The 27,228-nt window shown below is 37.6% G+C and overlaps 1 protein-coding gene across 4 annotated transcripts in view; it reads right to left on the reverse strand.

Moving 5' to 3' along the window:
- The window catches only part of GABRB1 (gamma-aminobutyric acid (GABA) A receptor, beta 1), a 790,923-nt gene that overhangs the window by 185,391 nt on the left and 578,304 nt on the right, over positions 1–27,228 (reverse strand). For all 4 annotated transcript variants that reach the window (XM_006872679.1, XM_006872681.1, XM_006872680.1 and 1 more), the window contains one exon: positions 9,569–9,651. In XM_006872679.1, coding sequence (XP_006872741.1) covers positions 9,569–9,651 — 83 coding nt within the window. The remainder of the gene's footprint in view (positions 1–9,568; positions 9,652–27,228) is intronic.

Here is a 27,228-nt window from a genome sequence, read left to right on the forward strand (position 1 = left end):
TCATCTTTCTCCCGCAGAACAGCTGGTAGTTTCAAACTTCTGACCTTGTGGCTCACAACCTGATTCATAACCACTATGCTACCAAGCTTCTTTATAACTGATTGGAATATCTAGTCCCATTTAGGTATAACTGATTGGAATACCTAAAATGGGACTACAACTTGCTCAGTGAAAGAGGCTCTCTGCAGAGCCTCTGCATTGCATAAGAGCATAGGTGGAATCCTGAAATGCATCCAGAATCTTCTGAGGTGGGAAATTTCCTCTTGAAAGGACAAGCAGATCAGCCTGGAGCTGCTAGAAGAACAGAAGATACTTCTTGAAAGAAAGGCCAACAGGAAAAATACAAAACAATAACAGCAGTCTGACTGATTATTAAAAGAACAAGCAAGTTGCTCGTCCAGGAGACATCAAGGCAAGTGGTCGGGTTCCCACTGGGCAAACCCCCTTCCAAGGCTAAGACTCAATGGGAATACACGGACAGACATGCACTCTGATTGGTGACCATGTTGGTCTCTGATAAGGGGAAGTGAGGGAAAAACAGCAATGAAGCTGTGAGCTAAGTCCTTCCAGGTTCAATGGACTCCTGTGAACCTGGGTGGAGACCTGGTTGGCCAACAGTATGGCAAGTCCTCGGGACTCCTGGGCCCAGAGTCAGTGACATAGCAAGAGAAGACTAGAGTGGGGAGTGAAGTGTCCAGCTGAAAAGAAGAGATGGTATATGCACAAGAGCACCCACACTTGCAGACAATACCCACTTGACCTGGCTTCAATGGCTGGATGATCAGAACTCCACTAGAAGAAAAAGAAAAGGAAAAAAAGAGTCATCTGATACAATTGGTAAACTTGACCTACACCTATGGATGCAGTAGCTCAAAAGAGGGAACAAATCTTTACAGGGAGGATCATTTCCTCTCCCCTCGATACACAGGGCAGACAGGGATGGGCGACTTGGACATTGGCTACCCAAAATTGGGGGCGGGGGGCTACAAAGGCAAGAAGTGACTGGCTTACAAGCTTACAGAGGGTGTGCAGGAAGGTAGAATCTCCACTGAGTAGTATCGAATCTGTCTGGGCGGGCTGATGAAAGGAGATGGGGATAGCACTCATGTGGCACAATATTGAATAATTGCTATCAGGACTGATTGTGAGGGTTGGAAATGTAAAGGTAAATGTTTTGTAGCAAAAGAAGGGGAGTAGTTGACTTTGCAGTCCAGGAGCGGAGATTCCTGGGACTATCAAGGGAGATGAGCAGAGTGCGGGACCCTATCCAGGAAAACAATGATGCCAGAGATGGAGTCTGTAATGATGATGTGGAAAGATGGAGCAGCTGGGGAATCTTGACCCAGAGAGGGAGAGGGGCTGTGTGCTGACGAACAAGGGGCAGGCTTGCAGGTTATATATACCCTTTGGTTGGTTAATGATGCATGGTGGGGATTGTAACCATGGCAATGAAACAATATACGATAAGATGAATGTAAAGCTAATGTTCTCCCATGTAAACTATCACATGATTCACAGTAAAACTGAAAAAAAAATCATAGAGTTATAAAGCAAAGGGCAGTTAGGAATACAAAGAAGAAGAAAAAGACCAAAATGTCAGAAAAGAGTCTAAAACTTAAAACAAGATAAAACATTATCATGAAATGTGCCAAGGTCTGGAGTTAGAAAACTAAATGGGAAGAACATGTTCATCATTACTGAAGCTGAAAGAACTTAGGGAAAACTTCCAGCTTGGACATGAAATAACTGAAGGATTTTCTGTGAAAAATATTGAATGAGTCAGAAAGTATCAAAAGAAGATGGAAGGAATCCACAGAGTTACTGCATCAAAAACAAAAAAACAAAAAAACAGCCAAAAACAATGGCCGATGTTCAACTGTTTCAAGAGTTAGCATGTGATCAAGAAATAATGTTACTGAAGGAAGAAGTCCTAGGAGCTCTGAAGCATTGATCAAGAGCAAGGCTTTTGGAATTGATGGAAAACAAATTGAAATCTTTCAACAAATTGATACTGTTCTGGAGGCACTCACTCATCTGTGCCAAGAAATCTGGAAATGAGCTACTTGGCCATATGATTGGAAGAGATCCATATTTGTGTCCATTCCAAAGAGAGATGACCCAATACAATGCAGAAATCATTGGAAAAATATCATTAATACCATATGCCAGTAAGATTTTGTTAAAGATAATTCAAAAACAGCTGTAACAGTACAAGTACATTGATAAGGAAATGTCAGATGTTCAAGCTGGATTCCAACTAGGATGTGTACTGAGCAAAATAATTGTTGATGTCAGATGGATCTTGGTTGAAGGCAGAGAATACCAGAAAGATGTATACCTGTGCTTTCTTTATTGACTATATAAAGTCTTTCGACACTGTGGATCACCACAAACTATGGGCAACATTGCAGAGAATGAGTATTCTGGAACACTTAATTGTGCTCATGAGGAACCTGTACATAGACCAAGTGGCAGTCATTCAAGCAGAACAAGCAAGCTATTTAAACTGAATGGTTTAGAATCAGGAAGTGTTTGTGCTAGGGTTGTATTCTTTCACCATACTTATTCAATCTGTACACTGAGCAAGTAATCTGAAAAGCTGGATTATATGAAGAACATGGCATCAGTATTGGAGTAAGATTAATTAACAATCTGTGATATAAAGATGATAAAGCTTGCTAGCTGAAAGCAAAGAGGACTTAAAATACTTACTGATGAAGATCAGAAACTGTAGCCTTTGGTATGGGTTGCACCTCATTTTAAAGAAAGTAAAAATACTCGTCATTGTATCAATTAATAACATCATGGCAAATGTTGAAAAGTCTGAAGTTGTTAAGCACTTCATTTTACTTGGATCCACAGTCAACTCATGGAAGCAGCAGTCAAGAAATCAAAGGATGTATCGCATTAGGCAAAACTGATGCATAAGACTCTTCAAAGTGTTCAAGAACAAAGATGTCAGTTTAAGGACCAAAGTATACTTAAATCAAACCATGGTATTTTAAATAGCTTCATATGCATATGAATGTTGGACAGTGAATAAAGAAGATAACAGAAGAATTGTTGCATTAGAGCTATGGTATTGGAGGAGAACATTAAAGGTATCATGGACTTCCAGAAGACTAAACAAATCTGTGTTTGAAGAAGTGCAACCATAATGTTCCTTAGAAGCCAAGATGACCAGACTTAATCTCTCATTCCTCAAGCATATTACCAGGAGGGTCCAGTTCTTAGAAAAGGACATCATGTTTGGTAAAGTGGAGAGCCATCAAAAAAGAGGAAGACCCCCAATGGGATGGATTAGTTCCAGCAAAAATGGGATCAAGTTTAGCAGCAACTATGAGGATGACGCAGGATTGGACAGTGTTTCATTCTGTTGGACATATGGTCACTATGGGTCAGAACCAACTCAACGCAACCTAACAACAACAACAATAGATAACTAAGACAGTATGTGACCTTTCTAAAAACAGCTTCAGTGGAGATAGAAGATGATTAGCCAGATCTGTGTGTTGAGAGAAATTTGAAGCAATAGACAATAGATTAAGACCATTCTTTCAAGTAGTTTGGAGAAAAGGAAAGTAGAGATATTAGGACAAAGCATAATGGTGATGTATGCATGCCGTGGTGATGTTTTAAGATGAGAGGAAACTTCTGCCATTTTTTTTTAGGCTATCAAAAAAGAGAGGGTGAGTGGGACTGAGGGTCAGAGATACTAGGGATAGATGTATGTGTGATCTTGAGATAACCAATTCCAAAAGGAGGAAGAAGAATTTAGAATTCGGAAGACAGGGAAAGGCTTAACCTATGAAAATGCTAGAAACACCTCTTTCTCTGAAACACAGAGAGCTATCTCCTTGTGTTTTTGGAGAAGAATATCCCAACAAGTCTGTATTAGAAGTACAATCAGAATGTTCCTGAAAAGCCAGATGGCAAGACTTTGTCTCTCATACTTCAGACGCACTCTCAGGAGAGACCAGTTCCTGGAGAAGGACACCATGTTTGGTAAAGTGGAGGATGCGTGAAAAAGAGGAAGATCTCTAAAGGGAAAATAGAAATGGACTCAAGCATAGCAGCCATAGAGGATGACACAGGACCGAGCCATGCTTCATTCTGTTGAGCATATGGTCTCTATGAGTTGGAACCAACTCGGATGGCACATAACAACAACTCATCATGGTGAAGACATAAGGAAGTTTAGCAGCAGATGGGTGAGAACACTGAAATATCAGGTCTGAAATGATTTGTGACACCAACTGCTGAGAGTGAGAGTGTGAGATTAGGGTGGACCTATTCCTCAATTGCTATTGCAGACAGAGAATTTAGAAGGGACCAACTCCTCCTTCATTGTTATTATGCCAAGCACTTTCCATATTTTAATGAAGCTTGTGGCTATCAAATCTTCAACATGACAGTTCTACTGATTTCAAATTCAAAATTTTCTTTACCCTAAATTCTCTGATTTATTTTTTCTATATGCCAGTAACTCTGTGTCATTAATTTTCTAAATGTCATTAATGACTCCATAGCTCCCAGGGCTATGGAACCATTAATCTGTTCCAAATGCAAATAAATTTTCAATTTAACAAGCCTTGGTAGACTTTCCAATTTACCTTGATTAGATGACATCGAAGAAAAACAAAACATCTTTAATTTGCCTCAAAGTTCCCAACCAAGGGAAATATTTCCCCACTCTTGTGATAGTGTTGGAAGGGCATGCAAACTATTAAATTCTCTGAGGTAGGCAAAATTTCTACTTTGTTGGTCATAAAAATATGATTGGCTCAGATTACTTTATCATTCTTATTTCCTAACAGACACTAGAATCTCTCATTTGTAATCACTATAAAGTTGAGTTATAATCTTGATTGAAAAAAGCTGTTTCAGCAAATAATGCAACACATATTTCTTTATGAAGTATTAAAAAAATGATGAAAATACAATTTAGCATTGATCAATACTAGCGCAATAATGATTATGTAGAAACAAGCAAGGCTCATTTGAACTCTATATTGTTAGAACATATTGCTTCACTGCTTAAAATAATTATTCTTGAATTTTAAGTTCTTTTTGTATTGGTTTATCTATTTTTTTAATGATAAAATTTCATTTATTTTTCTAAAATTAAAAGGAACCTGCATTTATAGATTAAAATAAATTTAATCTTGCTAATGTTACTTAACAATAACAATCAATCAATCACTTTTAATTTCTTCTTACTCTTATTTACTAGAATAATTCTTCATCCTCCCTCTCCCTCTTCTTAAATCTGGTTCTGGGTGATTGGAGAAGCTGTTCATGAAAGGGGAGGAAGAAGTTCATATATGATCTTGATATTAGGGAGGTATGGAACATCTACTCCAAAAAAATTATCTGTGTAAAGATAGAAAGGAATACCCAGAAACATGATTATAGAAAGCTTGTAAGTCCATCTTCATCCTATAATTGATTGGAATACCTAAAAGTGGTATTAGAACTTGCCCATTGAAAGAGGCTTCTTGCGGAGCCTTTGTAGTATATAAGACCTAAGGTGGAATCCTGATTCCCATCCAGAAGCTTCTAAGGTGGGACATTCCCACTTGAAAAGACAATACTTCTTGAAAAACCAGCAGGTAAAATAAAACACAAAAATGGTAGCCTGATTGACTACTACAAGAACAAGCAAATTGTTTGCCAGGGAGCCATCAAAGCAAGCAATCAAATCCCTTCAGGACAAATCCCCCACCAGGACTGAAACTCAAAGGGAACACACAAGCAGGCATGTAAGCTTGCTGGCAACCATATTGGTCTACTGCTGACTGGAAGTGGGCAAAGGCAGCAATGAAGATATGGACTGAGTTTGACCACGTTCCATAGACTCCCATTGACCTGGAGATAAGAGAGAGAGAAGAGGAAGGGCTGGTTGGTCTGAAGTGTGGTGAGACCTGAAGACTCTTGAGCCCATGGACAAAGACCTAGCCTTGAGGGCTAGAGTTGAGAGTGAAGTGTCCAGCTGATATGAAGTGAGGGGAGACACATAAGAACACCCAAACTTGCAGATAGTACTCATTTGACCTTGCTTCCATGGCTTGATGATCAGAACTTGACTAGAGGAAGATAAAGAAATTTAATAAAGAAAACAAGTGTAAATTGCTACAATTTGATGAACTTGACTTATACTTAAGGATATGTTGTTGTTGTTGTCAGGTGCCATCAAGTCGGAACCGACTCATAGCGACCCCATGCACAGCAGAACGAAACAATGTTCGATCCTGGGCCAACCTCACCACCGCTGCCACCCCCGAGTCATCAATGATGCCACCTGGCCGATCCATCTCATTGGAGGTCTTCCTCTTTTTCTCTGACCCTCCACCCTACCCAGCATGACATCCTTCTCCAACGATTGTTTCCTCCGGACTACATGTCCAAAGTAGGAGAGACGAAGCTTAGCCATCCTGGCCTCCAAGGAGCACTCTGGCTGCACTTCTTCCAAAACAGATCTATTGGTTCTTTTGGCAGTCCACAGCACCCTCAGCATTCTCCTCCAACACCACAACTCAAAGGCATCAATATAGTAGCTCAAAATACCAACTGAGAGGGAAGAAGTCTTCCCATCAAGGATCAAACCTATCCTTCTGTACACAGGGTTGATAGGGGCAGGCAACTTAGACACTGGCTGCCTAAAATTGGGGGGCGGGGCGGCAATAAAGGCATGAAATGGCTAGCTTATAAGTTTTCAAGAGGGACTTTAGTTTCAGAGTATGCAGGGGAAGGTAGACTCCCCACTGAATAATTTTCAACTAGTCTAGATGGGTCTGGTGAAAAGAGATGGGGATAAGATTCTTACGATTCAATAGTGAGTAATTGTTATCATGACTAGTTGCGATTATCACAACTGTAAAGGTAGATATTTTGTAACATAAAGGGATGAATAGTTAATCTTACAGTCCAGGAACAGAGGATCCTAGGACCATCAAGGTAGAAGAGTATGAGTGGAATTTGGGAACCTATCTGGAGAAGCAGTGACACCAGATATGGAGGCAGAGGTGATGACATGGAGAGATAAAGCAGATGAGGACTCTAGACTCATGGAAAGAGAAAGGTTGTGTGCCAGAATCTAGGAGGCAGGCTTGTAGAATGTGCCCTTGGGTTATTTTAAATGATTATATATTCTTGAATGTTTTTGTGTATATCATCATCATCAACAACAACAACAACAACAACAACAAACAAACCCAGAGGGACTAGAAGCAAATACTGTTGAATGCATGGAGGGGATCATATTCATTGCAATGAAACAAAATACAATAGGATGAGTGCAAAACTGATGTTTTCCCATGTAAACTATCACTCAATTCATAATAAAAGGATTTTTAAAAAAGCATTTGGGGAGCTAATGATGCTAATTTCAACATTTGCAATTTGCACCACAGAATCAGTTCAAAGACTTGTCAAAATTTATTGCTCCTTTACCTGAATAATGTAAGATCTTAAAGCACCAAGAGGCTGTTATACAGTTATATTGCCCAGCAGATACCAGTGTCCAAAAATCACAAAGTCAATGGAAGAGAAGTTGGGGAAAAGGTAACCCATATTCATGAACACTCATGAGTTACATTCTCTCAATGAATTCCCCAAACTAATGATTTACTTGTTTAACTAAGGTTCTGACTTTGTGATAAAGTATCAATTGCCATTATGAAATGATTGGGTTTGTATTACATTCCTATAATTGGAACTCAGTAGTCTTTGGCTTTTAAACTAAAAGTCACCATCAAAACTTCTTTGTATAACATCCTTCAGTATATACCAACTTCCTTATATAATATATATATAATTATGTAAAATAGTATATAATTATATAATAATATAGCCCATGTCTATATCTATAGCTCTATCTAAGTAAGCATCTTTATTTCTGTATTTATATTACTAGAAATAGAAGCTTATGTTGTTGCTTAATAATCAGACATGGGAACCATGGGTCATTCTTCAATACTAGAGGAACACTTGGCAATTTCCCATTTTCTATTATCTTTCTTTTTAAATCATTTTTTAAATAGTGGTAAATATATAAGTAACAAAACATTTTTCATTTCAACAGTCATCTTTCCCTTTTTCATGTTAAAATCTGGAAAACATTTTAGATGGTCTAAATCATATATGTCAATGTCTCTCATTATTTTAAGGGATAGCACTTGGAATAGCAGTCCTTGGGAGGTGCAAACAGTTAGGTTCTGAATTATCAGTCAAAAGATTGGCAGTTCAAATGTACCCAGAATTGTCTTAGAAGAAGACAGGCCTATCAATCTGTTTCTGAAAGGCCACAGCCTTGAAAAATCTATGGAACAGTTCTTCTCTGCACACATGGGGTCACCGTGAGTCAGAATCTACACTATGGAAACTGACAACAACATAAATGTACCTCTTTGTGACTCTGAAAATCAGGAATTTGTTTAGACCTGGTATGCACAACTAAGGAGCTCAGTGCCTGTATGTTGATGGATGAGAAATAATGACACAAAGATAGTCAATCAGATTAAATCTAAGTGACTACAATATTTTCACTGTTAAGAGAGTAAACACTGAGAACCAGTCCCAAATCACCCAGTCGATCTGAAAATACACTGTTTTGGGTCTAAAGCAGAAACTTTAAGTGTGCCATTTATCATCAGGTTTCTTCCCATGAGGAAAGAAACATATACACAATATTTCACCATAGTGTTTTTCTTAAAGAGAATAATTGACAATTCTCCAGGTGGACAGACTATTGAACCAAAAGCAGTCTCAAAAAATCTTTTCATATTGAAATATTTTTCCTTTCTTACTAACACAGCTTAGGCATTGGAAAGTCTTGGGAGAAATTCAAGTCTGAGAAGCAGAAAGCATGAGTTCACAGATTGTTGATTTAAACTAAGAGGATTTCCCCTAGAGATTAAAAAGATAGCTGCATTGTAATGACCCTTAATTCACCAACATAGAGAAAATGTCAATATGCAGTGATCACTTTGAAAAATTGGCAGTATATTGTAGCTTGTTGGAGAATATTAAATTACCATGGACAAACAAATCTGTTTGAAGAATTACAACCAGAATGCTCTGGAAAAGTCATGATGGCCAGATTTCATTTCTCATACTTAGGACATATTATCAGGAGGGACCAATCCCTGGAGAGGACATCATGCTTGGTAAAGTGAAGGATCATCAAAAAAAGAGGAAGACCCCCGACAAGAATGATGGGAACAGTACCAGCAGCAATGTGTTAAGCATGGCAACAATTGTAAGGTTGGCGCAGGACAGGACAGTGTTTTGTTCTGCTTATATAAGGTCACTATGAATTGGTACCAACTCTATAGCACCTATCACCAACATTTGTTGTTGTTGTTAAGTGCTGTTGACTCAGTTACGACCCATAGCGACCCTGTATAGGGTGTCTGAGGAACAGCTCGTGAGCTTGAACCACTAACTCTGCATACTGTAGCTTAAAATATCCTTGTATCAGTTACCTCAGTTCAAGGCTGTGGTTAGTTTTGTCAAGCAGATTAATCTAAACACCTTTCCTTCTTATTCCCCTTTTCAAATAACTTACAACTTTCAATCTCCAGGGTGCAGTTTTGCTCATCTAGAGGATATCTTCGCAGATCCATCATGCAGGCTGCTGTGGTTGTGATCCTGTCAGGGTGAGAAGGAGAGAAGACAGCATCAAAAGGATGATGATGCTTCATTTCCAGGCTTCCCAGCCTCCTACCACCCCAAATGTTTACCAGTTGATAGAACTGAGACATCAAAATTTTAGGATTGCAATTTTTGAAGGCAGGCAGATTGGATTTGAATCTTACTTTGCAGTTTATTAGGTGTGCAAACTTGAACTAGTTAAATGAACTTCAAGAACTTCAGTTCCCTCACCTGTTAAAACATGTGAGGAGTAAAAGAGATAACGTGTACAAAGTTCTCAGTAGAGTGTCCCATACTTAGTATGCATTTTATGAAATGATGGCTATTTTTATAGCAATTATTATCCTGTGACCATTCCTCAATTTGTTAGCATTCTAGGAATGGCTTTGCCAGTATCTGTGGCAAGTCCAGTCTTTGGAGTAGGAGGACTTCTACTTTATGCATCAAAGCCAATCTTCTTTTCCTCCTATAGGCAAACAACAAAAAACAAAACCTGTTACTCCTCACTTCTAGAAAGACTTGCCAGATTTGTCTCTAAGGCCCTCATGTACTTATACTCTTCAGGAAGCAAAACACAATGAATGTTATTTTAGTATAAAAATTTTGGTGTTTTCATATTTTAGCTTTTGTACTGAAATACATACACCCAAACATTACATGCAATATATTTATACTGTTAAAAAAAAAGTATTTCAAATATTTTTAATTGAAATGGAAATTGAACTGGATATCAATTCCAGTTGTATTTTATCTGGCAACTCTCAGCAATGTAATTATTTTTATTAAAGAGCTGCAAAGAATTATGTAAGTCTGTTAGATCAAAAGTGCTAAAAATAATTGGCAAATAAACTGCATTTTGGTGGTGATAAAGCTGTGTTTTTCTTAGTTTAAGATGGAAAGTTGAGGCTACCTGTCACTGGCTTCCCAAAAAGACCACTTAAACATCAATCATCACAATATATTTTTTTTAACTTTTTATTGTGAATTGGTTAAAGACACGATCAGTTTCACATTCAACAAATTATACACATTGTTTCATTTCAGTGATTACAATGCCCTCCCTGCAACAACAGTTATCCTGCTTCCTCCTCATGAGTTCTCATTTACATCTTATATTTCACAAATGAACAAAGGAAAAATATTTGATGTACACTTACAAGACAAAAAATATATATATCCATTTAAATAGCCAAAGAGCACATTCTGCCAGCCTGCCTTCAGACACACAGTCTCTCTCAGTTCCTAGGCCTAGAGTCTGCAACTGCTCTGTCTCTCCATGCCACTGCCTCTGCCTCCGTCTCTGCTGTCACTAATTTTCTAGGTAGGAATCTCATGTTCCACTCATGCTCTTCATTCTTGATGGTCCTAGAATCGTCTGTTCCTGGAATGAAAGATTAACTACTCTCCCTTTTTAGTTACACATCTTCTATAATTACAGTTGTGGCAATCACAATTAATCCTACTAACAATTACTCACAATTGAATCATAAAATCCTATCCCCATTATCCTCCATCCCCTTTCACCAGATCCATCTAGAAAAGAGGGAAACTATTCAGTGGGGGTTCTACCTTACCCCTAGCATTCTGAAACTAAGCACACTCATGAAAATTTGTAAACCAGCCACTTCATATATTTATGGTGGTGGTGGTAGTGTACCATGGAGTTGGTTTTAACTCATAGCAATTCTGTATAGAGTTTCTGAGGCTGGCAAATCTTTATGGGAGCAGAAAGTCTCATCTTTCTCCCACAGAACCGTTGGTATTTTCAAATTGCTGACCTTGAGGTTAGCAGCCTGATTCATAACCACTATGATACCAGAGCTCCTTTCATGTCTTTATTGTTGTTGTTAAGTGCTGTCGAGTTGGTTCTGACCCATAGTGACCATAGATAGGGTTTCCTAGGAGTAGCTGGTGAGCTTGAACCACTAACCTTGCAGTTCAAACCGGCTTTGCAGTTCATCACATTAATCCACAGCACCACACCAGGACCCTTTTATAGCACCCCCATTTTTGATAGCCTATATCTAAATTTCTCAACCCTGTTGCTCCTTGGAAACCCTATACAGGGTTGCTGTGGGTCAGAATCGACTGGACAGCACTTAACAACAACAACAACATCAACCCAGTACACTGAGGAAACAAGATTGTTCCTTGATATGAAAAGTCCTTCCATTCCGATTAGAATTTTTCATCGCTGAATTCATAAGCAAAAGTCTAGCCTGTCAGTTTGTAGCAATTCACACTTGTTAACAGGACCAAACATCCTTATTTTCCTCTGATTAAGTTCTGGTCAACTAGCCTTCCAAACTAGGTCAAAATAGTACTAACTTTAAGTTTGGGAGTTCATGCCCACCTCCCCGCACTTCAGATTAGCTGGTCACTTCATTCTTAGCCTTAGCCTCCAGGAGCTGGATCAGTGCTCATGTGCTCAGGAGTTCACCCAGCTTGCTTAACTTCAGACTAGCCAGCCCTTCCTTTTCTCTCTTTCATCTCAAGGTTAATTGTGCCAGTGGAACATTGTCAAACTCAGTCTATGACTTCATTGCTGCAGTTCTCCCTCGTCCATTCACAAGTAGACCCAAGTGATCACCAGTGAGCATACGAGATTACTCATGGGCTCCTTTAAGTTTCAGTCCTAGAACAGGGTTTCCCCGATTGGCTGACTTTTCTTGCCTTGATGCCTCCAAAGCAAACAGCTTGCTTAAAATTCAAGTGGCCAAACAGTTTGCCTTTTTTATGCAGGTCTTTCTTTCAATAAGAATCTCTGTTCTCCCATCCGTTTTTCACTATCTCAATTTAGGAGTTCCTAGGTGTTGTAAATAGTTAATGCACTAGGCTGCTAACACAAAAGATGGAGGAGATTTGAGTCCACCCAGATGTACCTTGGAAGAATGGGTTGGCAATGCACTTCTGAAAAAACACTGATCAAAAACCCTAGAGAACACAGTTCTTACACACATGAAGTTATCAGGAGTCAGAAACTACTTCACAGCAACTCGTTACTTTTGTTTCGGGGAGATGCAGGCATTTTATGTCCTTTGACAGCAGAAGGGACACTGTATTATAATTCATTATATGGTAAGCAAACAACCCTTTTTTTCCCCCTTTTCTTCCCTTTCCCTTCTCAGAATTGTGTACCAAATCAATATCCTTATCTGTTATGTGGAGTCCTGGTGTGGCGCTGTGGGTTAATGCGCAAGACTGCAAAGCCACTTGAACTGCAAGATCAGTGGTTCAAGCTCACCAGCTGCTCCTTGGAAACCCTATACAGGGTTGCTATGGGTCAGAATTGACTTGATGGCACTCAACAATAGCAACATCTTTTATGCAATTATATGGTCTTACAACTGACCAGAGCTCATATCTATGTGGTAAACTTGAAATGGCTGGGTTTCTTACTTGGGGTCTGCCTTTCCTGAGTTCTGGAGCCTCAGGAAACTACCCTACCTTTTCTTTCTATATCCAGGTTTTCGTATCTTTGAAATGAAAGGATTGGACTAGATGGTGTAGATTGGAGTACATAGGGAACTCTGACAGTATCTGGATTTTTAAACTGGTGTTTGCTTAGCAATTCTATATTAACTCAGAGTGGTAGATTATTTCCTAAGCTTATTTTTCTTGTTATAATAGCAAAGTGTGCTCATTGCAAAAATAAAAATAGTATAAAGAAATGAAAGTTGTCTGAATAGCTCAATTATCAAAGGACTCATTTCTAGCATCTCATTGCGTAGACGTCCAAATTTTCTTTCTGTAAATACACACAGACACAAACACACAGACATATACATATTTAATTTTTTTCAAATATGTTGTTGTTGTTAAGTGCTGTGGAGCTGATTCCAACACATAGTGATCTTGCATATGGTTTCTGAGGAGTGACTGGTGAATTTGAACTGCTGACCTTGTGGTCCAGTGCTTATCCTACAGTGCCACCACACTATAATTTGTTGTGGTTGTTGTTAAGTGCTATCGAGTCAGTTCTGACTCATAGAAAATCTGTATAGAGTTTCTGAGGAGCAGCTGGTAAGCTTGAACTGTTGATCTTGTGGTTCAAATTGATTTTGTAGTCTAGCGCATTAACACACAGCACCACACATGGACTCCTATTTCAAAATATATTTTATTTATTTATTTTTTTGAATCTTGGTGTGGCACTATAGGATAAGTGAGGTTGGCAGTTCAAATTCACCAGCAGCTCCTTGGAAATTCTGCACAGGGTTGCTATGAGTCAGAATCGACTCAACAGCACTTAACAAAAATCTATTTTTATTCACTGTATCATAAATACATTTGCTGTCTGAAAGTACAGTTTAGAAGCCTTATTTTTATGGCATACATGGTGTTTCAAACATCCTAAATAAAACAAAACAATTAATATTTTAAACTATTTTACAAAATTCACCTATTTCTGTCATGACAATATCACCCAGAACTCAACCCAGGTAAGTAAGAAGTATTAAAAGTAAAGCAAATTTACAAGACTGAAAATAGGGAATCAGAGATACTGGTTTGAAACAATTTCAAAAACAAAGTGAAAATTTATCTGCCTACAATATCCTTTTATAGCTATTCATGAATTTTTTTTTTTTTTAATTGTGAATAAGTGAACAGTCTCTGGGAATTACTAAAGTTGTCTAGATGTATGATCCTACAATTGATCAGTGGAGCAATTGATCAGTGCTTCTCAACAGAAGCAATTTTGTCCACAGCAGAAATTTTACAGTGTTTAGAGGCTTTCTGAATGCCATGCCTAGACTGAAGATTGCTATTGTGTAGAGGCCAGGAATGCTGCTAAACGTTCTACAGTGCCCAGAACAGTTTTTGACATTAAGAATGATCTGATTCAGTATATCGATAGTGCTGAAGTTGAGAAACTCTGCTACAATTGCAGTTTACAAGTATTTTTTCTCTGTGAACATCTTTAATGAAATGAAATGTTATAGTGTACCTCTATCTATAAAGTCTACACAAAATAAATGAAAGCCATATTTTGCTATTATAAAATTACTTTGTAAATTCACATCTTGATATCTATTTTAATAAGCATACAAATTGATAAGCAAGGATTATGATAACTATTGTTGTAGTTAGGTGCCATTGAGTCAGTTCCTACTCATAGCAACCTTAAGAACACAGAACTAGGAACTACCCTGTCATGTGACATCCTCACACTCATTGTTAAGCTTGAGCCTGTTGCTGCTTCACCATAACAATCCATCTCCTTGGGGGTCTTCCTCTTTTTGTTGACCCTTCACATTACCAAGCACTATATCCTTCTTCAGGAACTGGCCCCTCCTGAAGTCCAAAATATCATCATCTTGGCTTCTAAAGAGCATTCTGCTGTACTTCTTCCAACACAAATTTGTTTGTCTTCTAGCAGTCTGTAACACTTTTAATATTTTATTTCAACACCATAACTCTTCTACAGTCTTCCTTATTCACGTCCAACTTTCACATAAATATGAGATTACTGAAAATACCATGGCTTAGGTCAGGTGCACTTTAGTACTCAAACTGACATCATTGCTCTTCAATACTTTAAAGAGGTCTGTGCAGCAGATGTGCCCAGTGCAATACGTCATTTGATTTCTTGACTACTGTTTCCATGAGTGTTGATCCGAGCAAAATGAATTCTTTGACAACTTCAATCTTTTCTCCATTTATCATGATATTACTTATTGAACCAGGGGTGAGGATTTTTGTTTTCTTTACCTTGAGATGCAACCCACAATGAAGTCTGTGTGTTCTTTGATCTTCATCAGTATTTTAAGTCCTTTTTGATTTTAGCAAGTGAGGTTGTACCATCTTCATATCACAGGTTGTTAATGAATCTTCCTTAAACCCCCATGCCAAATTCTTCTTCATCTATTCCAGTGTCTCAGATTATTTGCTCAGCATACAGGTTGAATAAATATGGTGAAAGTATACAACCCTGTCTCTCACCTTTCCTGATTTTTAAACCATTCAGTGTCCCCTTGTTCTGTTCAAACCACTGCCTCTTGGTCTATGTAGAGATTCCTCGTGTGAAGAATGGGTATTATAGAACATTTAGTTATTCTAATGAGGAACCTGTGCATAAAAGAAATGGTTAAAATTTCTAGACAGTATTATTTAAACCACTAAGAGGAAGAGAGTTCAATCCTTGTTAATTAGAGGTAACTAAGCAAAAGTCTTCTTGAACTAGGTTTGCAAAATTTTATAAACAGAGGCATTATATAGTTTGGATGTAACATAAAATATGGCAGGAGGCCAAACCAAACCATATCCACTGTTATCAAGATGGTTTGGACTCATAGTGAGCCTGTATAGGGTTTCAGAAGCTGTGAATCTTCACGGGAGTAAAAGTTTCATCTTTCTCCCATGGGACAGTTGGTAGGTTTGAACTGGTGACCTTGAAGTTATCAGTTCAGTGCTTATTTTAGTGTCACCAGAGTTTCTAGGGCAAGATGAGAGGTTATTCTATGCACATGAAATAATCCCTAATACACAATAGATAACTTTGAACTGCTGACCTTGTCGTTCAAAGCAAACTTGAGATTGAGTTCTATATAGAGTTGCTATGAGTCAGAACTGACTCGATAGCACTTAACAATAACATACACAATAATTACTCAATTAATTGTAGTTATTAGTATTATCAAACTATATGTTTCTATAGGAATAAGCAAATGTATACTATAATTGCAAAAATAATGTATGTCACTTGTAAAAAGATCTGGAAAATATGGAAAAGTATAGTAAGAGAAGAAAAATGATTTCTCATCTTATTGTCGGAGTCTTAGTGTGGTGTGGTAGGATAATGCACTGGACTGCAAGGTCAGTTTGAATAATAAGCTTGGGATTCAAACTTACCAGCCTCTTCTCAGAAACCCTATACAGGGTGGCTATGAGTCAGAATTGACTCGATGGCTACTTAACAACAACAACAATCTTATTACCACAACGTCACTATTACTTTCATTTCTTCTAAGTATATTGTTTAACATAGCTGGAATTACACTATCTGTTGCAATTTGACTTGTTCTTTTTTGGTTAATCATTTAGTAAGAATTTTAAGTTATTGATATTCTCCATGAACACCATTTGAATGGATACTCAGGATTCTGTTCTGCATATACCCCATGATCTACTAAAGCAGCCCTCTATTTGAGGACATCATTAGATACTCTTTGGGGATGCTTTAAAACATCCATACTGAATAAGTGGCATTCTCACTGTTATTTTTATTTATTCATTTGTTTATTTTATTTTATTTTATTTTATTTTATGTTTCTGCTTTCTTTTGTTCCTCTCTTTTGAAGACCTAGTGCTGAATTCTAATGACATTATTAGTACAATACCAGGCAGTAATTTGCTTCATACCAAATGATGTGTAAATTGATTAATTATTATTCATTTCTGTGATTCATGAACCACTTTGCAAATATGAAAAGCAGTTCATAAATCAGGGTGTGGGGGGCAAAGAAGTAATAGCAGGATAGTGTTAATTAACAGACCCTTGTCAAGGGTCAAGCACCAGTCTCAGTGACTTGTTACCATCAATGTCTAGCTGAGTTCAAGACAGAGTATTTTCCCCAAATCAAGTCAATTTATTCATACAAGTACACATTTACTGACTATCTGATATTTCACATTTATAATAGTAAAATATCTACCATACACCTCTTTTGTGCATTAATGATATATGTCTGTACAGTGCAGTGGATTATTTCATATGGCTCTTCTACCAATAGTCTTTGAAAATCCCACTAAACAACTCTTTCTAATGGGTCTGGGTAAGAAAAGGTGGGTGAAGATGCTGATAAGATTATATGCCTCCACTGTTATTGTTAAAAGAGTTCATTGTGATTGTAAAAACTTGGAACTCTAACATGGGTTTAAAAGCAGGAGTAGGAATCTCATTATCAAAGAGTAGAGCATGTCCTTTGGACCCAGAGATTCCTGTGCATTGAATCTCATTGATCCAGGAAATAGAGCTGTGATGCCAGAGGAATGGCAGAGGAGCAGCAGCAGCAGAAGGAAGAACCAGAGCACAAAACAGAGCATTGGACTTCCCAGACCACGGGACAAGTAAAACTGAGTGCTTTGGACAAGAAGGTCACTTGTGGAGTGGAGTGTTTCCAGGTACTTTACTGGGGAGCTAAGCTTGCAGTCCCATAGAGGTAGAGTTAGTGTCTTTGGTCTGAAGCTTAGAGTGGAGTGGAGTGTCCTTTGAGTAGTTATCAGCAGCCCTGAAAGAGTCAAATAGGACAGAGACCAGGCCAAGGGGCTGAGAGCCAGAGAGAGAGATCTGCACATGGGAATTGCTGAGTATAGGCTGTTCTGACTGGAAAAACCCATCCCTGAATATTTCTGACTTTGAACATGTTAACTTTCCTATAACTGTAAGTATGGTGTATGAGTTCTGTGTGGCCGTTACAATGAAGCATTTAAACCAGCTGAGAAAGAGAGGGCGGTAAGAGGAATGGTTGCTGCCTTTTTTTTTTTTCTCTTTCTTTTCTCAGTCTGGTAGTAAGGAGTGCAGGGGAGGCGAAAGCAATGCTGGATGTGATGGCTAAAGCTATGTGTCAGCTGGCCTCGGTCATGATTCTCAGAAGTTTGGCAGCTATGTAATAATATAATTTGGCAGTTATGTAATGATGCAGTCATCCTCCATTTTGGGATTTGGTGTGTCACCCCCCATTTTTAATAATAAATAAATTAGCCATTTATGCATAACAACTTAGTTTTTGGAACCTAACCATGCCAATAAGTTAGAAGTTGGGGTATATATACAGGTTATAAAAGCATGAATTAAATTCCTATTGTGTGTTTAATGCTTCTTAGTAATCAATGAGTATTTTAGAACACTCAATTGTGCTAAGGAAGCTGTATATAGACCAAGAGGCAAGTGTTTGGACAGAATACAGAGTGGTTTAAAATTAGGAAAGGTGTGTGCCTGGGTTGTATTCTATCACCATATTTATTCAATCTGTATTGTTGTTGTTAAGTTCCGTTGAGTCAGTTCTGACCCATAGTGACCCTGTACAGGGTTTCCGAGGCTGTAAATCTTTATGGCAGCAGAAAGCCTCATCTTTCTTCCATGGAGCTGCTGGTAGTTTTGAACTTCTGACCTTAAGGTTCGCAGCCCAATTCATAACCACTGCTTCAATCTGTATACTACTGAGCAATTAATCAAAGAAGCTGGATTATATGAAGAAAAATGTGACATTGGATACGAGAAAGACTCATTAATAACCTGCAATATGCAGATGATATAACTTTGCTTGCTGAAAGTGAAGAGGACTTAAAGTACTTACTGATGAAGATCAATGAACACAGTCTTTGGTATGTGTTGCACCTCAGTGTAAAGAAAAAAATCCTCACCAATGCATCAGTAAACAATATCCATATTAATGGAGAAAAGACTGAATTTGTCAAAGACTTAATTTTGCTGGGATCAATCATCAACACTAATGCGCAGCAGTCAAGAAGTCAAATAATGTATTGCATTAGGCAAATCTGCTGCACAAAACTCTTTAAAGTTTAAGAGCAAAGATGTCAGCTTGAGGACTAAAGTGCACCTGACCCAAGCCATAGTATTTTAAATAATTTCATATACATGTGAAACTTGGACAGTGAATAAGGAGGACTGTAGAAGAATTGCTGCATTTAAATTATGGTGTTGGAGAAGAATATTAAAAATACCAGGACTGCTGAAAGAACAAACCAATCTGTGTTGGAAGAAGTACATCCAGAAATCTCCTTGGAAGCCAGGATGACCAGACTTTGTCTCTCATACTTCGGACATATAATACCAGTCCCTGAAGAAGGAAATCATGTTTGGTAAAGTGGAGGGTCAGAGAAACAGACGAAGACCCCCAACGAGATGGACTGGCACAGTGGCAGCATTAATGGGCTCAAACATAGCAATGTCAAGTTGGCACAGGACTGGGCAGTGTTTTGTTCAGTTGTGCATAGGATTGCTGTGAATCAGTACTGATTCGATGGCACTTAACAACAGCAAAGTAACAAATTAACTGAAATGCATGTTATTGTGGGCCATCTAGTTGATTCCAACTCATAGCACCCTGCACAGGGGTTCTGAAACGATAAATCTCTATCGGAGCAGAAAGTCTCATCTTTCTCCCTTGGAGTGGCTGGTGGATTTAAACCACCAACCCTGAGGTTAACAGCTCACTGTGTAACCCACTACACCACCAGAAGGCTACCTTCTTTGGATCAGAACATTTTTATTCTCATCAGCTTGATAATTGGGAATTTCTATAGTGAACAAACTGTACGTCATTAAAACAATGGTGGTTGTGGTTACGTGCCATGAAGTTGGCTCTAATTCATAGAGATGCTGCATATGGTTTCTGAGGCTGTAAACATTTACAGGAGCAGAAATCCTCATCTTTCTCCCACAGAGCTGGTAGTTTCTAACTGCTGATCTTGCGATTAGAAGTCTGACTCATAGCCCACTATGATACAAGAGCTCCTTATTAGAACAATTGTAAGGCCTTAAATAATGGGAAGGGATCAAGGAATTGAAATAGAAGTAGAAGTTAAAAGCAAAGACAATGTTTACCTCAGATAGAATGAAGGGCTTGGTAATTATTATGGATTGATTTGTGTTTTCCAAAATTATTTTCAAGTCCTACCATCTGGTATGGAGTTCTGGTTTGGCTCTGTGAGTTAATGCACCTGACTGCAATGCTGTTTGAACTGCAAGGTCGATGGTTCAAGCTCACCAGTTGCTCCTTGAAAACCCTATACAGGGTCACTATGGGTTGGAGCCCGCTTGACAGCATTTAACAACAACAACCTCTGGTACTTGTGAACATGACTGCTTGGAAATAGGGTCTGTGAAGCTGTTATCAGTTAACTGGTATAGATGAGCATAATCCAGTATGAATGCTGTCCTTATAGAAGGAGAAACACAGAGAAAGACACAGAGGGAAGATGGCTATTCGAAGGCAGAGTCAGAGATTTGAGTTCTGCTGCATTTAATTCTGTAAATAGAAATATAGGACTGGACGCAGTGGTGTTAGTCACTGTCCATATCTTATCAAATCTTCACAACATCCCTCTACATAGGAAAGGTTTGGAAATGAGAAGGTAAATCTAAAGCAGAGGAGGGAAAGATAGTATATTTTTCTAGGGATAAATTGTGAAAGGAGTATCCCTGGTATAATACAGGATTACAAACTGGGTTGCTAGCCACAAGGTCAGCAGTTCAAATCTACCAGTCATCCATGGGAGAAAGGTGAGGCTTTTTGCTCTGTAAAGATCTGCAGCCCTGGTAACCCTATACAAGGTCATTATGAGTTGGAACCTACTTGATGGTATACAATCACTACCAAATTGTGAAAGACTTTGAAATGAGCCAAGAAACTGACTAGATGCCTTGTTTAGTGGTCAGGGTTATCTCACATTTCAAAGTGTTTGAGCAAATTTACAGTTCAATAAGTTGTAGAAAAAGTAAGAGTAATGAAAATGCTTCTTTCTGACCCATAGCAATCCTACGTACAACAAAATGAAACACCACCTAGTCCTGCACCTTCCTTAGAATTGAATTGCAAATTGGCAGTGGAAACTGACCAATTTTTCTGATTTACATTTATTTACAATTTTTTTTTGTAAGCTATGTATTTGTCTGTTCCTTTGATTCTCCTTTGAATTGTTTTTTTTTTTTAAACATCTTACCAGTTCTCTCATTAGCTAATGAGTTAAAAAGCAACATTTTATAGTTTTACAAGTCAAGATTTTATGTTTTTAAAATGATTGTCCCTTAATAGCTCTGGAGGTCATCCATCAGGGTGTTAATGGATTTACCTAATAGAGCCAGGTAAAATGTGTTATCAGGAAAGCACACTTTATGGATGTTTGGAGTACTATTGTTTTATTAAGTGCTGTTGAGTTGGTTCAAACTCATAGAGACCCTTTATAGGATTTCCAAGGAGTAGTTGGTGGGTTTGAATTACCAACCTTATGGCTAACAGTCCAGTGCTTATCTTACAGCGCCACACCAGGAGTCTGAGTTGGAATTTAGAGTACTAGTGTGGCGCTGTACAATAAACACTGCACTGCTAACTGCAAGCTCGATGACTCAAATCCACCAGTTGTTCTGCAGAAACCCTATACTGGATCACTATGAGTCAGAACTGACTAATGACCCCTAACACCAACAGCAATGTGTGACTTAAGCCCTAAAACCGGTTGGAATTGGATTTCAACTCAGTGGTGACTCTATGGAACTGTGTCCCACAGCATTTCCAATCCGTTTTGGAAACTGATCAATAGGCCTTTCTTCTGAGGGGCTTCTCAGTGGACTCCAACCTCTAACCTTTCTATTAGCATCTGACTGCGTTAACAGTCTGCACTTCCCAGGAGCTCTGGTCTTTTCTTGACTTTCAGAGGTGAATCCCAAGAGGCAGTAGAATTTAACTATGCCAACTCTATTTCCCTATTTTGTCCCCTTCTCTATTGATATTTTGTTTTCCCTGTGTTTTGGTTTACTTACAGTCAATACATTATTTCCCAGTGGTGACAGCAATGATTGGTAATTTGATTTCATGATCTGACAATTTAATGACATCTGTAAATAGGTTAATGGATTACAGAGTTAGAGTTTTATAGTATCTTGTATGAGAGACACCAAATGATTTGGTTTGCTAGTCTTTTTTGTTTTGTCTACTTGTCTATTTTGAGCTCAAATCAATTAAGTATTTTGTACCCACTGGGATGGAAAACAGCTAGTTGCTGTCTGGATTATGAACTTTCGATTTCTCTGTTTACTCTTGACCTGTGGTAAAGATTGTAGATCTCAAGCACTTTCTGTACCTATGTATCTGTAATACACAAATGTTTTGATGTACTTATTGTATTAATGTAAAATGTGTTTCTATCTTGTTGTTAAGTGCTGTAAAGTCAGTTCTGACTAATAGCAATCTTATATAGGGTTTCCAAGGAGCAGCTGGTGGGTTTGAACTGCTGACCTTGTGGTTTGCAGTCCAGTGCTGATCCACAGCATCACATTATAAGTCATGGTATTAATAAATTACATTATAAGGTCTTTTAATATAAAGGAGCTCAGTCTTGATTGGACTATGTAGATAGATATGTGTTAATATAAATGAAATATTCCCAAATTCTCAGAAAATAAGTAAACTGTACTTCTAATATTTTAAATGTGCTAGATGTAAACAAAATATTTCACAAAGAAGATTAACTCAGAAACTTTAAGATTCCTTCCAAATTCAACTAATTAAGATAAATTATTTGTAAATGATCCTAGTTAAGTAATAATTCTGGTTAAATAAAAAAACAACTATATTTTCCTGATTCATTAGTGATAAGTATAATACAACTATATAATTTTATTACTTTGGTTTCCTTTAGTTAAATTTATACAGGATAACTGATCAAAAGTACTATCTATTAGTATTAACTATTAAGATGATAAAGGAGCTCTGGTAGTGTAGTGGTTACGAATCGGGCTGCTAACCTCAAGGTCAGCTAGTTTGAATGAAACTACCAGTGATTCTGTGGGAGAAAGATGAGGCTTTCTGCTCCCATAAAGATTTACAGCCTCGGAAACCCTACACAGGGTCATTATGAGTCAGAACCTACTCCACAACACACTACCACCACCACCACCATTAAGATGATAAAATTGCAAATTTGTGTTAAACTAAACTAGGCAATTATTCTGAAAAACTTTGCCAGCAGTAATTGCACTTTGAATTATATCAGCTTGAATATTATTTTACAGTATTATCATAAAGCCTTGGACTGAGATTAAATTGAGTTAATGGACAATCTTTGGGTATGAGGATGATTTCTAAGTAAGATGGAATACTTAAACATTTATTACTCAGCATAATTTTAATTTTATGTAATATTGCTTCTTATTTTTATATGCTGCAGGGCAGCTATCACTTGGAAGGGATGCTAATGAACATGTTTATCTTTTCCACTTTATAAAGATGTTAACGGATTTTAAAAGATGCCAAAATATGTTTATAGCTGTAAAAAGTTGTGTTCTGAGTTATGAGCTCTGTTAGTAATCTGAAATGCTTGTGTATGACAGAATATTTAAATTTTTCTACCTGCCCTCCCTCTTTTTCCCTGTCTTGTTAAATACAAATTCATTACTTTGTTAAAAAATTTTTTTGATTGATAGGTCTGGGTGAAATGATCCTACGAGAAATAATGGCAGAAACACATGGCTGTATATATGTGTCTTTGTTGCTAATTTATTATGTTTTTATCTATTATTTAAGAAAAAAAAATTGTCCTAAAATCATGGCTCTAAAATTGTGTGGTCTTCAGGCCCATTTATACTCTTATGCCTTACCAATATGTACCATATTGAAAGTTGAAAATTTTAATTCTTATTTATTAATTTATTTGGCAAGAATACTGACAAATGAATTGCATCTTAACATCTAAGTATTACTATAAACATAGTTCTCATCTCATAGACAAATATAGAGAAGCACTGTCCTAAAATAAAGCATATTTTTATTCCAGAATATTAAAGAAAAAAACAAAATAAAGCACAAAACATAGAAAGCTAGTTTTGTCACCATTTATTATCTTTGAGTCTGAAGATAAACTCCAAAATATATGAAAACTTTAGCAAAATTTCATTAATTGTGATGCAATTTTCTACTTGGTTTACAGATCAATGATTTCTCTGCAATATAAAAGATTGTTCATTACTTTCTGTATAGTCTACCTAGATAGTTAGTCTCTATATTTTATCAGAATAATTTTCTATGCTTTATGTTGACTTTGTTAAGTTTTTATGTAAGACAAAATAACAACAAAGCTGCACCCACTACTCTACATTAACCCAATAACTCAAGTGTCCAAATTTCTGACAACTTTCAGTTTTGCATGTCCTAAATTATTATACATGTTGCCTTTCCTAAAATAGCATATATCCTTATAAATATTATAAGTATATACTAAATATAGATTCTTTAGGATATTTTTAACTTGCAAAACTATCAGCTTTCCCAGAAGTCCCTGGAAATATTACAAAGTAATTTAGTCTTTCAATTTAGAGAATGAGAGACGCTATAAATAATTTGCTTTGTTTTATGTGTTAGCATTGTCAGAATTACTGTGAAGAGTTTTCAAATAAGATATGCTCTTACTATTCAAAGTTAACTGGAAAGGCTAAAATGTTGCCAATATAAATAATTCAGATATTATATATATTTTAAAGGAAGTTGATGAAAATTTGTGAATACTTTTGCTTCAGAAGAAACACTGATCAAACCTCATTAAAAGCAGTTGTCAATGTTTTCTATCTGATACTTCAAGTAATTAAGTAACAGCAGTATAGTGTTTTCAGTCATAATAACAGCTATTGTTTAAAATGCTAATTTGTACACAATCTTTCTCATTAATTTGAATCTAGTATCTTTTAGACTGTAGGTAAACCTAGTCCTGTATGTGCTCTAGAGAGCTAATTCCAGACAAAATTGCAAAGTAGGGAGATTGTTTTAGCACTCCTCATTGCCTTTGGGAGTAATATACCTCATGTCCCACATTTTTCTACTCACAGCACAATTTAAGTATCCGAAAGGCTCACAATGTTTGTTGGTAGCTCATTTATTCTTCTGGGTGATGCAATGCCATAATGAGCTTTAAACACTTGTTTTGGTTGTCAAGTGCCTTAGAGTCAGTTCCAACTCATAATGAACCTGTATGGGGTTTCCAAGGAGTGGCTGGTCTATAAAATACTGTTGTCGTTTGTTGTTTAATACCGTCGAGTCTGTTCCGACCCACAGCGAGTCTGTACAGGGTTTCCTAGGAGCGGCTGGTGAGCTTGAACCGCCGACCTTGCAATTCAAACCGACTTTGCAGTCTAGCGAATTAACCCACAGCATCACACCAGGACTCTACAAAACACTGGGGTCTGTAAAAGTCCCATTGCTAAATGTGACTGAGAATTCTAATACGTAAAGCACTGGTGGGGACAAAGTTTCAGTTAGTTTCTCTTTTGTATAATTTAACTCACCTCAGTCTATATAGGACTCCTGGTGTGGTGCTGTGGATTAGCACTGTAATGTGAACCAGAAGGTGGGGAGTTCACCCACTAGCTTCTCCTCAGAAACCCTATACAGGGTTGCTATGAGTTGGAACCAACTCAACAGCATTTACCAACAACAACGAAGTCAACATAGAGGGATGCAGTTAGATTGGTAAACTGTCCTATCACACCTGGGCTTCTGTTGCTTGCTTTGGGTTTCCCTGTTATTTAAAAATCTTAATCTACTAGTTAGTAAACTGTTGTTATTTTTATGTGTTGTCAAGATGGTTCCGACTCATGGTGACCCTGTGTAGAGTTTCCAGGAGTGCCTGGTGAGTTTGAACCGCTGACCTTGTGGTTCAAACCAACCTTGAGGATGAGTGCTTATCCTATAAAGTCCACACTATATTAGGGAGTGGTCAAATAACCTACTAAATGGATAAAGGCATTCATGTGGTGAAGTTTACCCACATTTTTCCCAAAAAGCAGAGTGAAGTTTGAGACCAGGTTATGGGTTGTTCAACTCATTTGATTTACTGTAACACAAGAAAAAACTTTCTAATCCCCATTAATAATAGAAACAAAGTCTTCAATTTGTCATTGGAAATGACTACCACCATTTACATCTGAATAAAGTTATGATCTAATGGAGTTCTGGTGTGGCACTGTAGGATAAGCACTGGACTGCTAACCACAAGGATGGTGGGTCCAAACTCACCACTCAGTCCTTGGAAACCCTATACAGGATTGCTAGAAACTGAAACTGACATGACTTTATTTAACAATAGCAAAGATCTAATGAGCTTGCTATATATATATACTGGATCTTATTTCAAGAATATAATGTATCTTTTTCTGAGTGAGATAATTTAAAAGAGTAGTTTCAAAATAGAGGGGAAAGTTGGCAGAAATAAAGACTTGAAAACGTGGTTTGTTTTTAGTTTTCACTCAGATGGAATGGGGAATTGAAAGCATCTCTGTGGAGCTATGGTCTGTGTTTCACATCATCGCAGATGATAATGGATCCTCAGGGAAGGGTCAAAGAATACCTTCACTGCTGATGTGCATGCTCCTTAGCTCAGAAGATAAAAAAAACAAAAAACAACAACAACAAAAAACTCAGCTGGGAAGAAAACCCTTGGTGCTTATTCCTTCACTCACTCGTATTAATTGCAAGGCGCTATGCAGGGAATATATGTAAAGCAAAAACAAATATTATGTAAAGACGGCACAGCTCATATTGAAACACAAAATATAGATGAAATCTTTGTGGCTGATGATGTGAGCTATAGGCAGACTACCACTGTTCACAATCATGCCCCGCCGTTGTTGTAATGTGTCACTAGAACATTTCCAACTCAGAGCAAATAGTACAACTGCTCACTGGGTTTAATAGGTTATAGTATTTATGGGAACAGATCACTATGTCTTTTCTCCCATGGAGTTGCTAGCTGGGTTCAAACTGCCAATCTTTCAGGCAGCAGCTGCGTTCTTACTCATGGTGCCAAAAGGATCCTAACTCAGTTGTTGTTATTGTTGGATGT

Source organism: Chrysochloris asiatica, unplaced genomic scaffold, assembly GCF_000296735.1.
Source record: "Chrysochloris asiatica unplaced genomic scaffold, ChrAsi1.0 scaffold00209, whole genome shotgun sequence".
NCBI lineage: Eukaryota > Metazoa > Chordata > Mammalia > Afrosoricida > Chrysochloridae > Chrysochloris > Chrysochloris asiatica.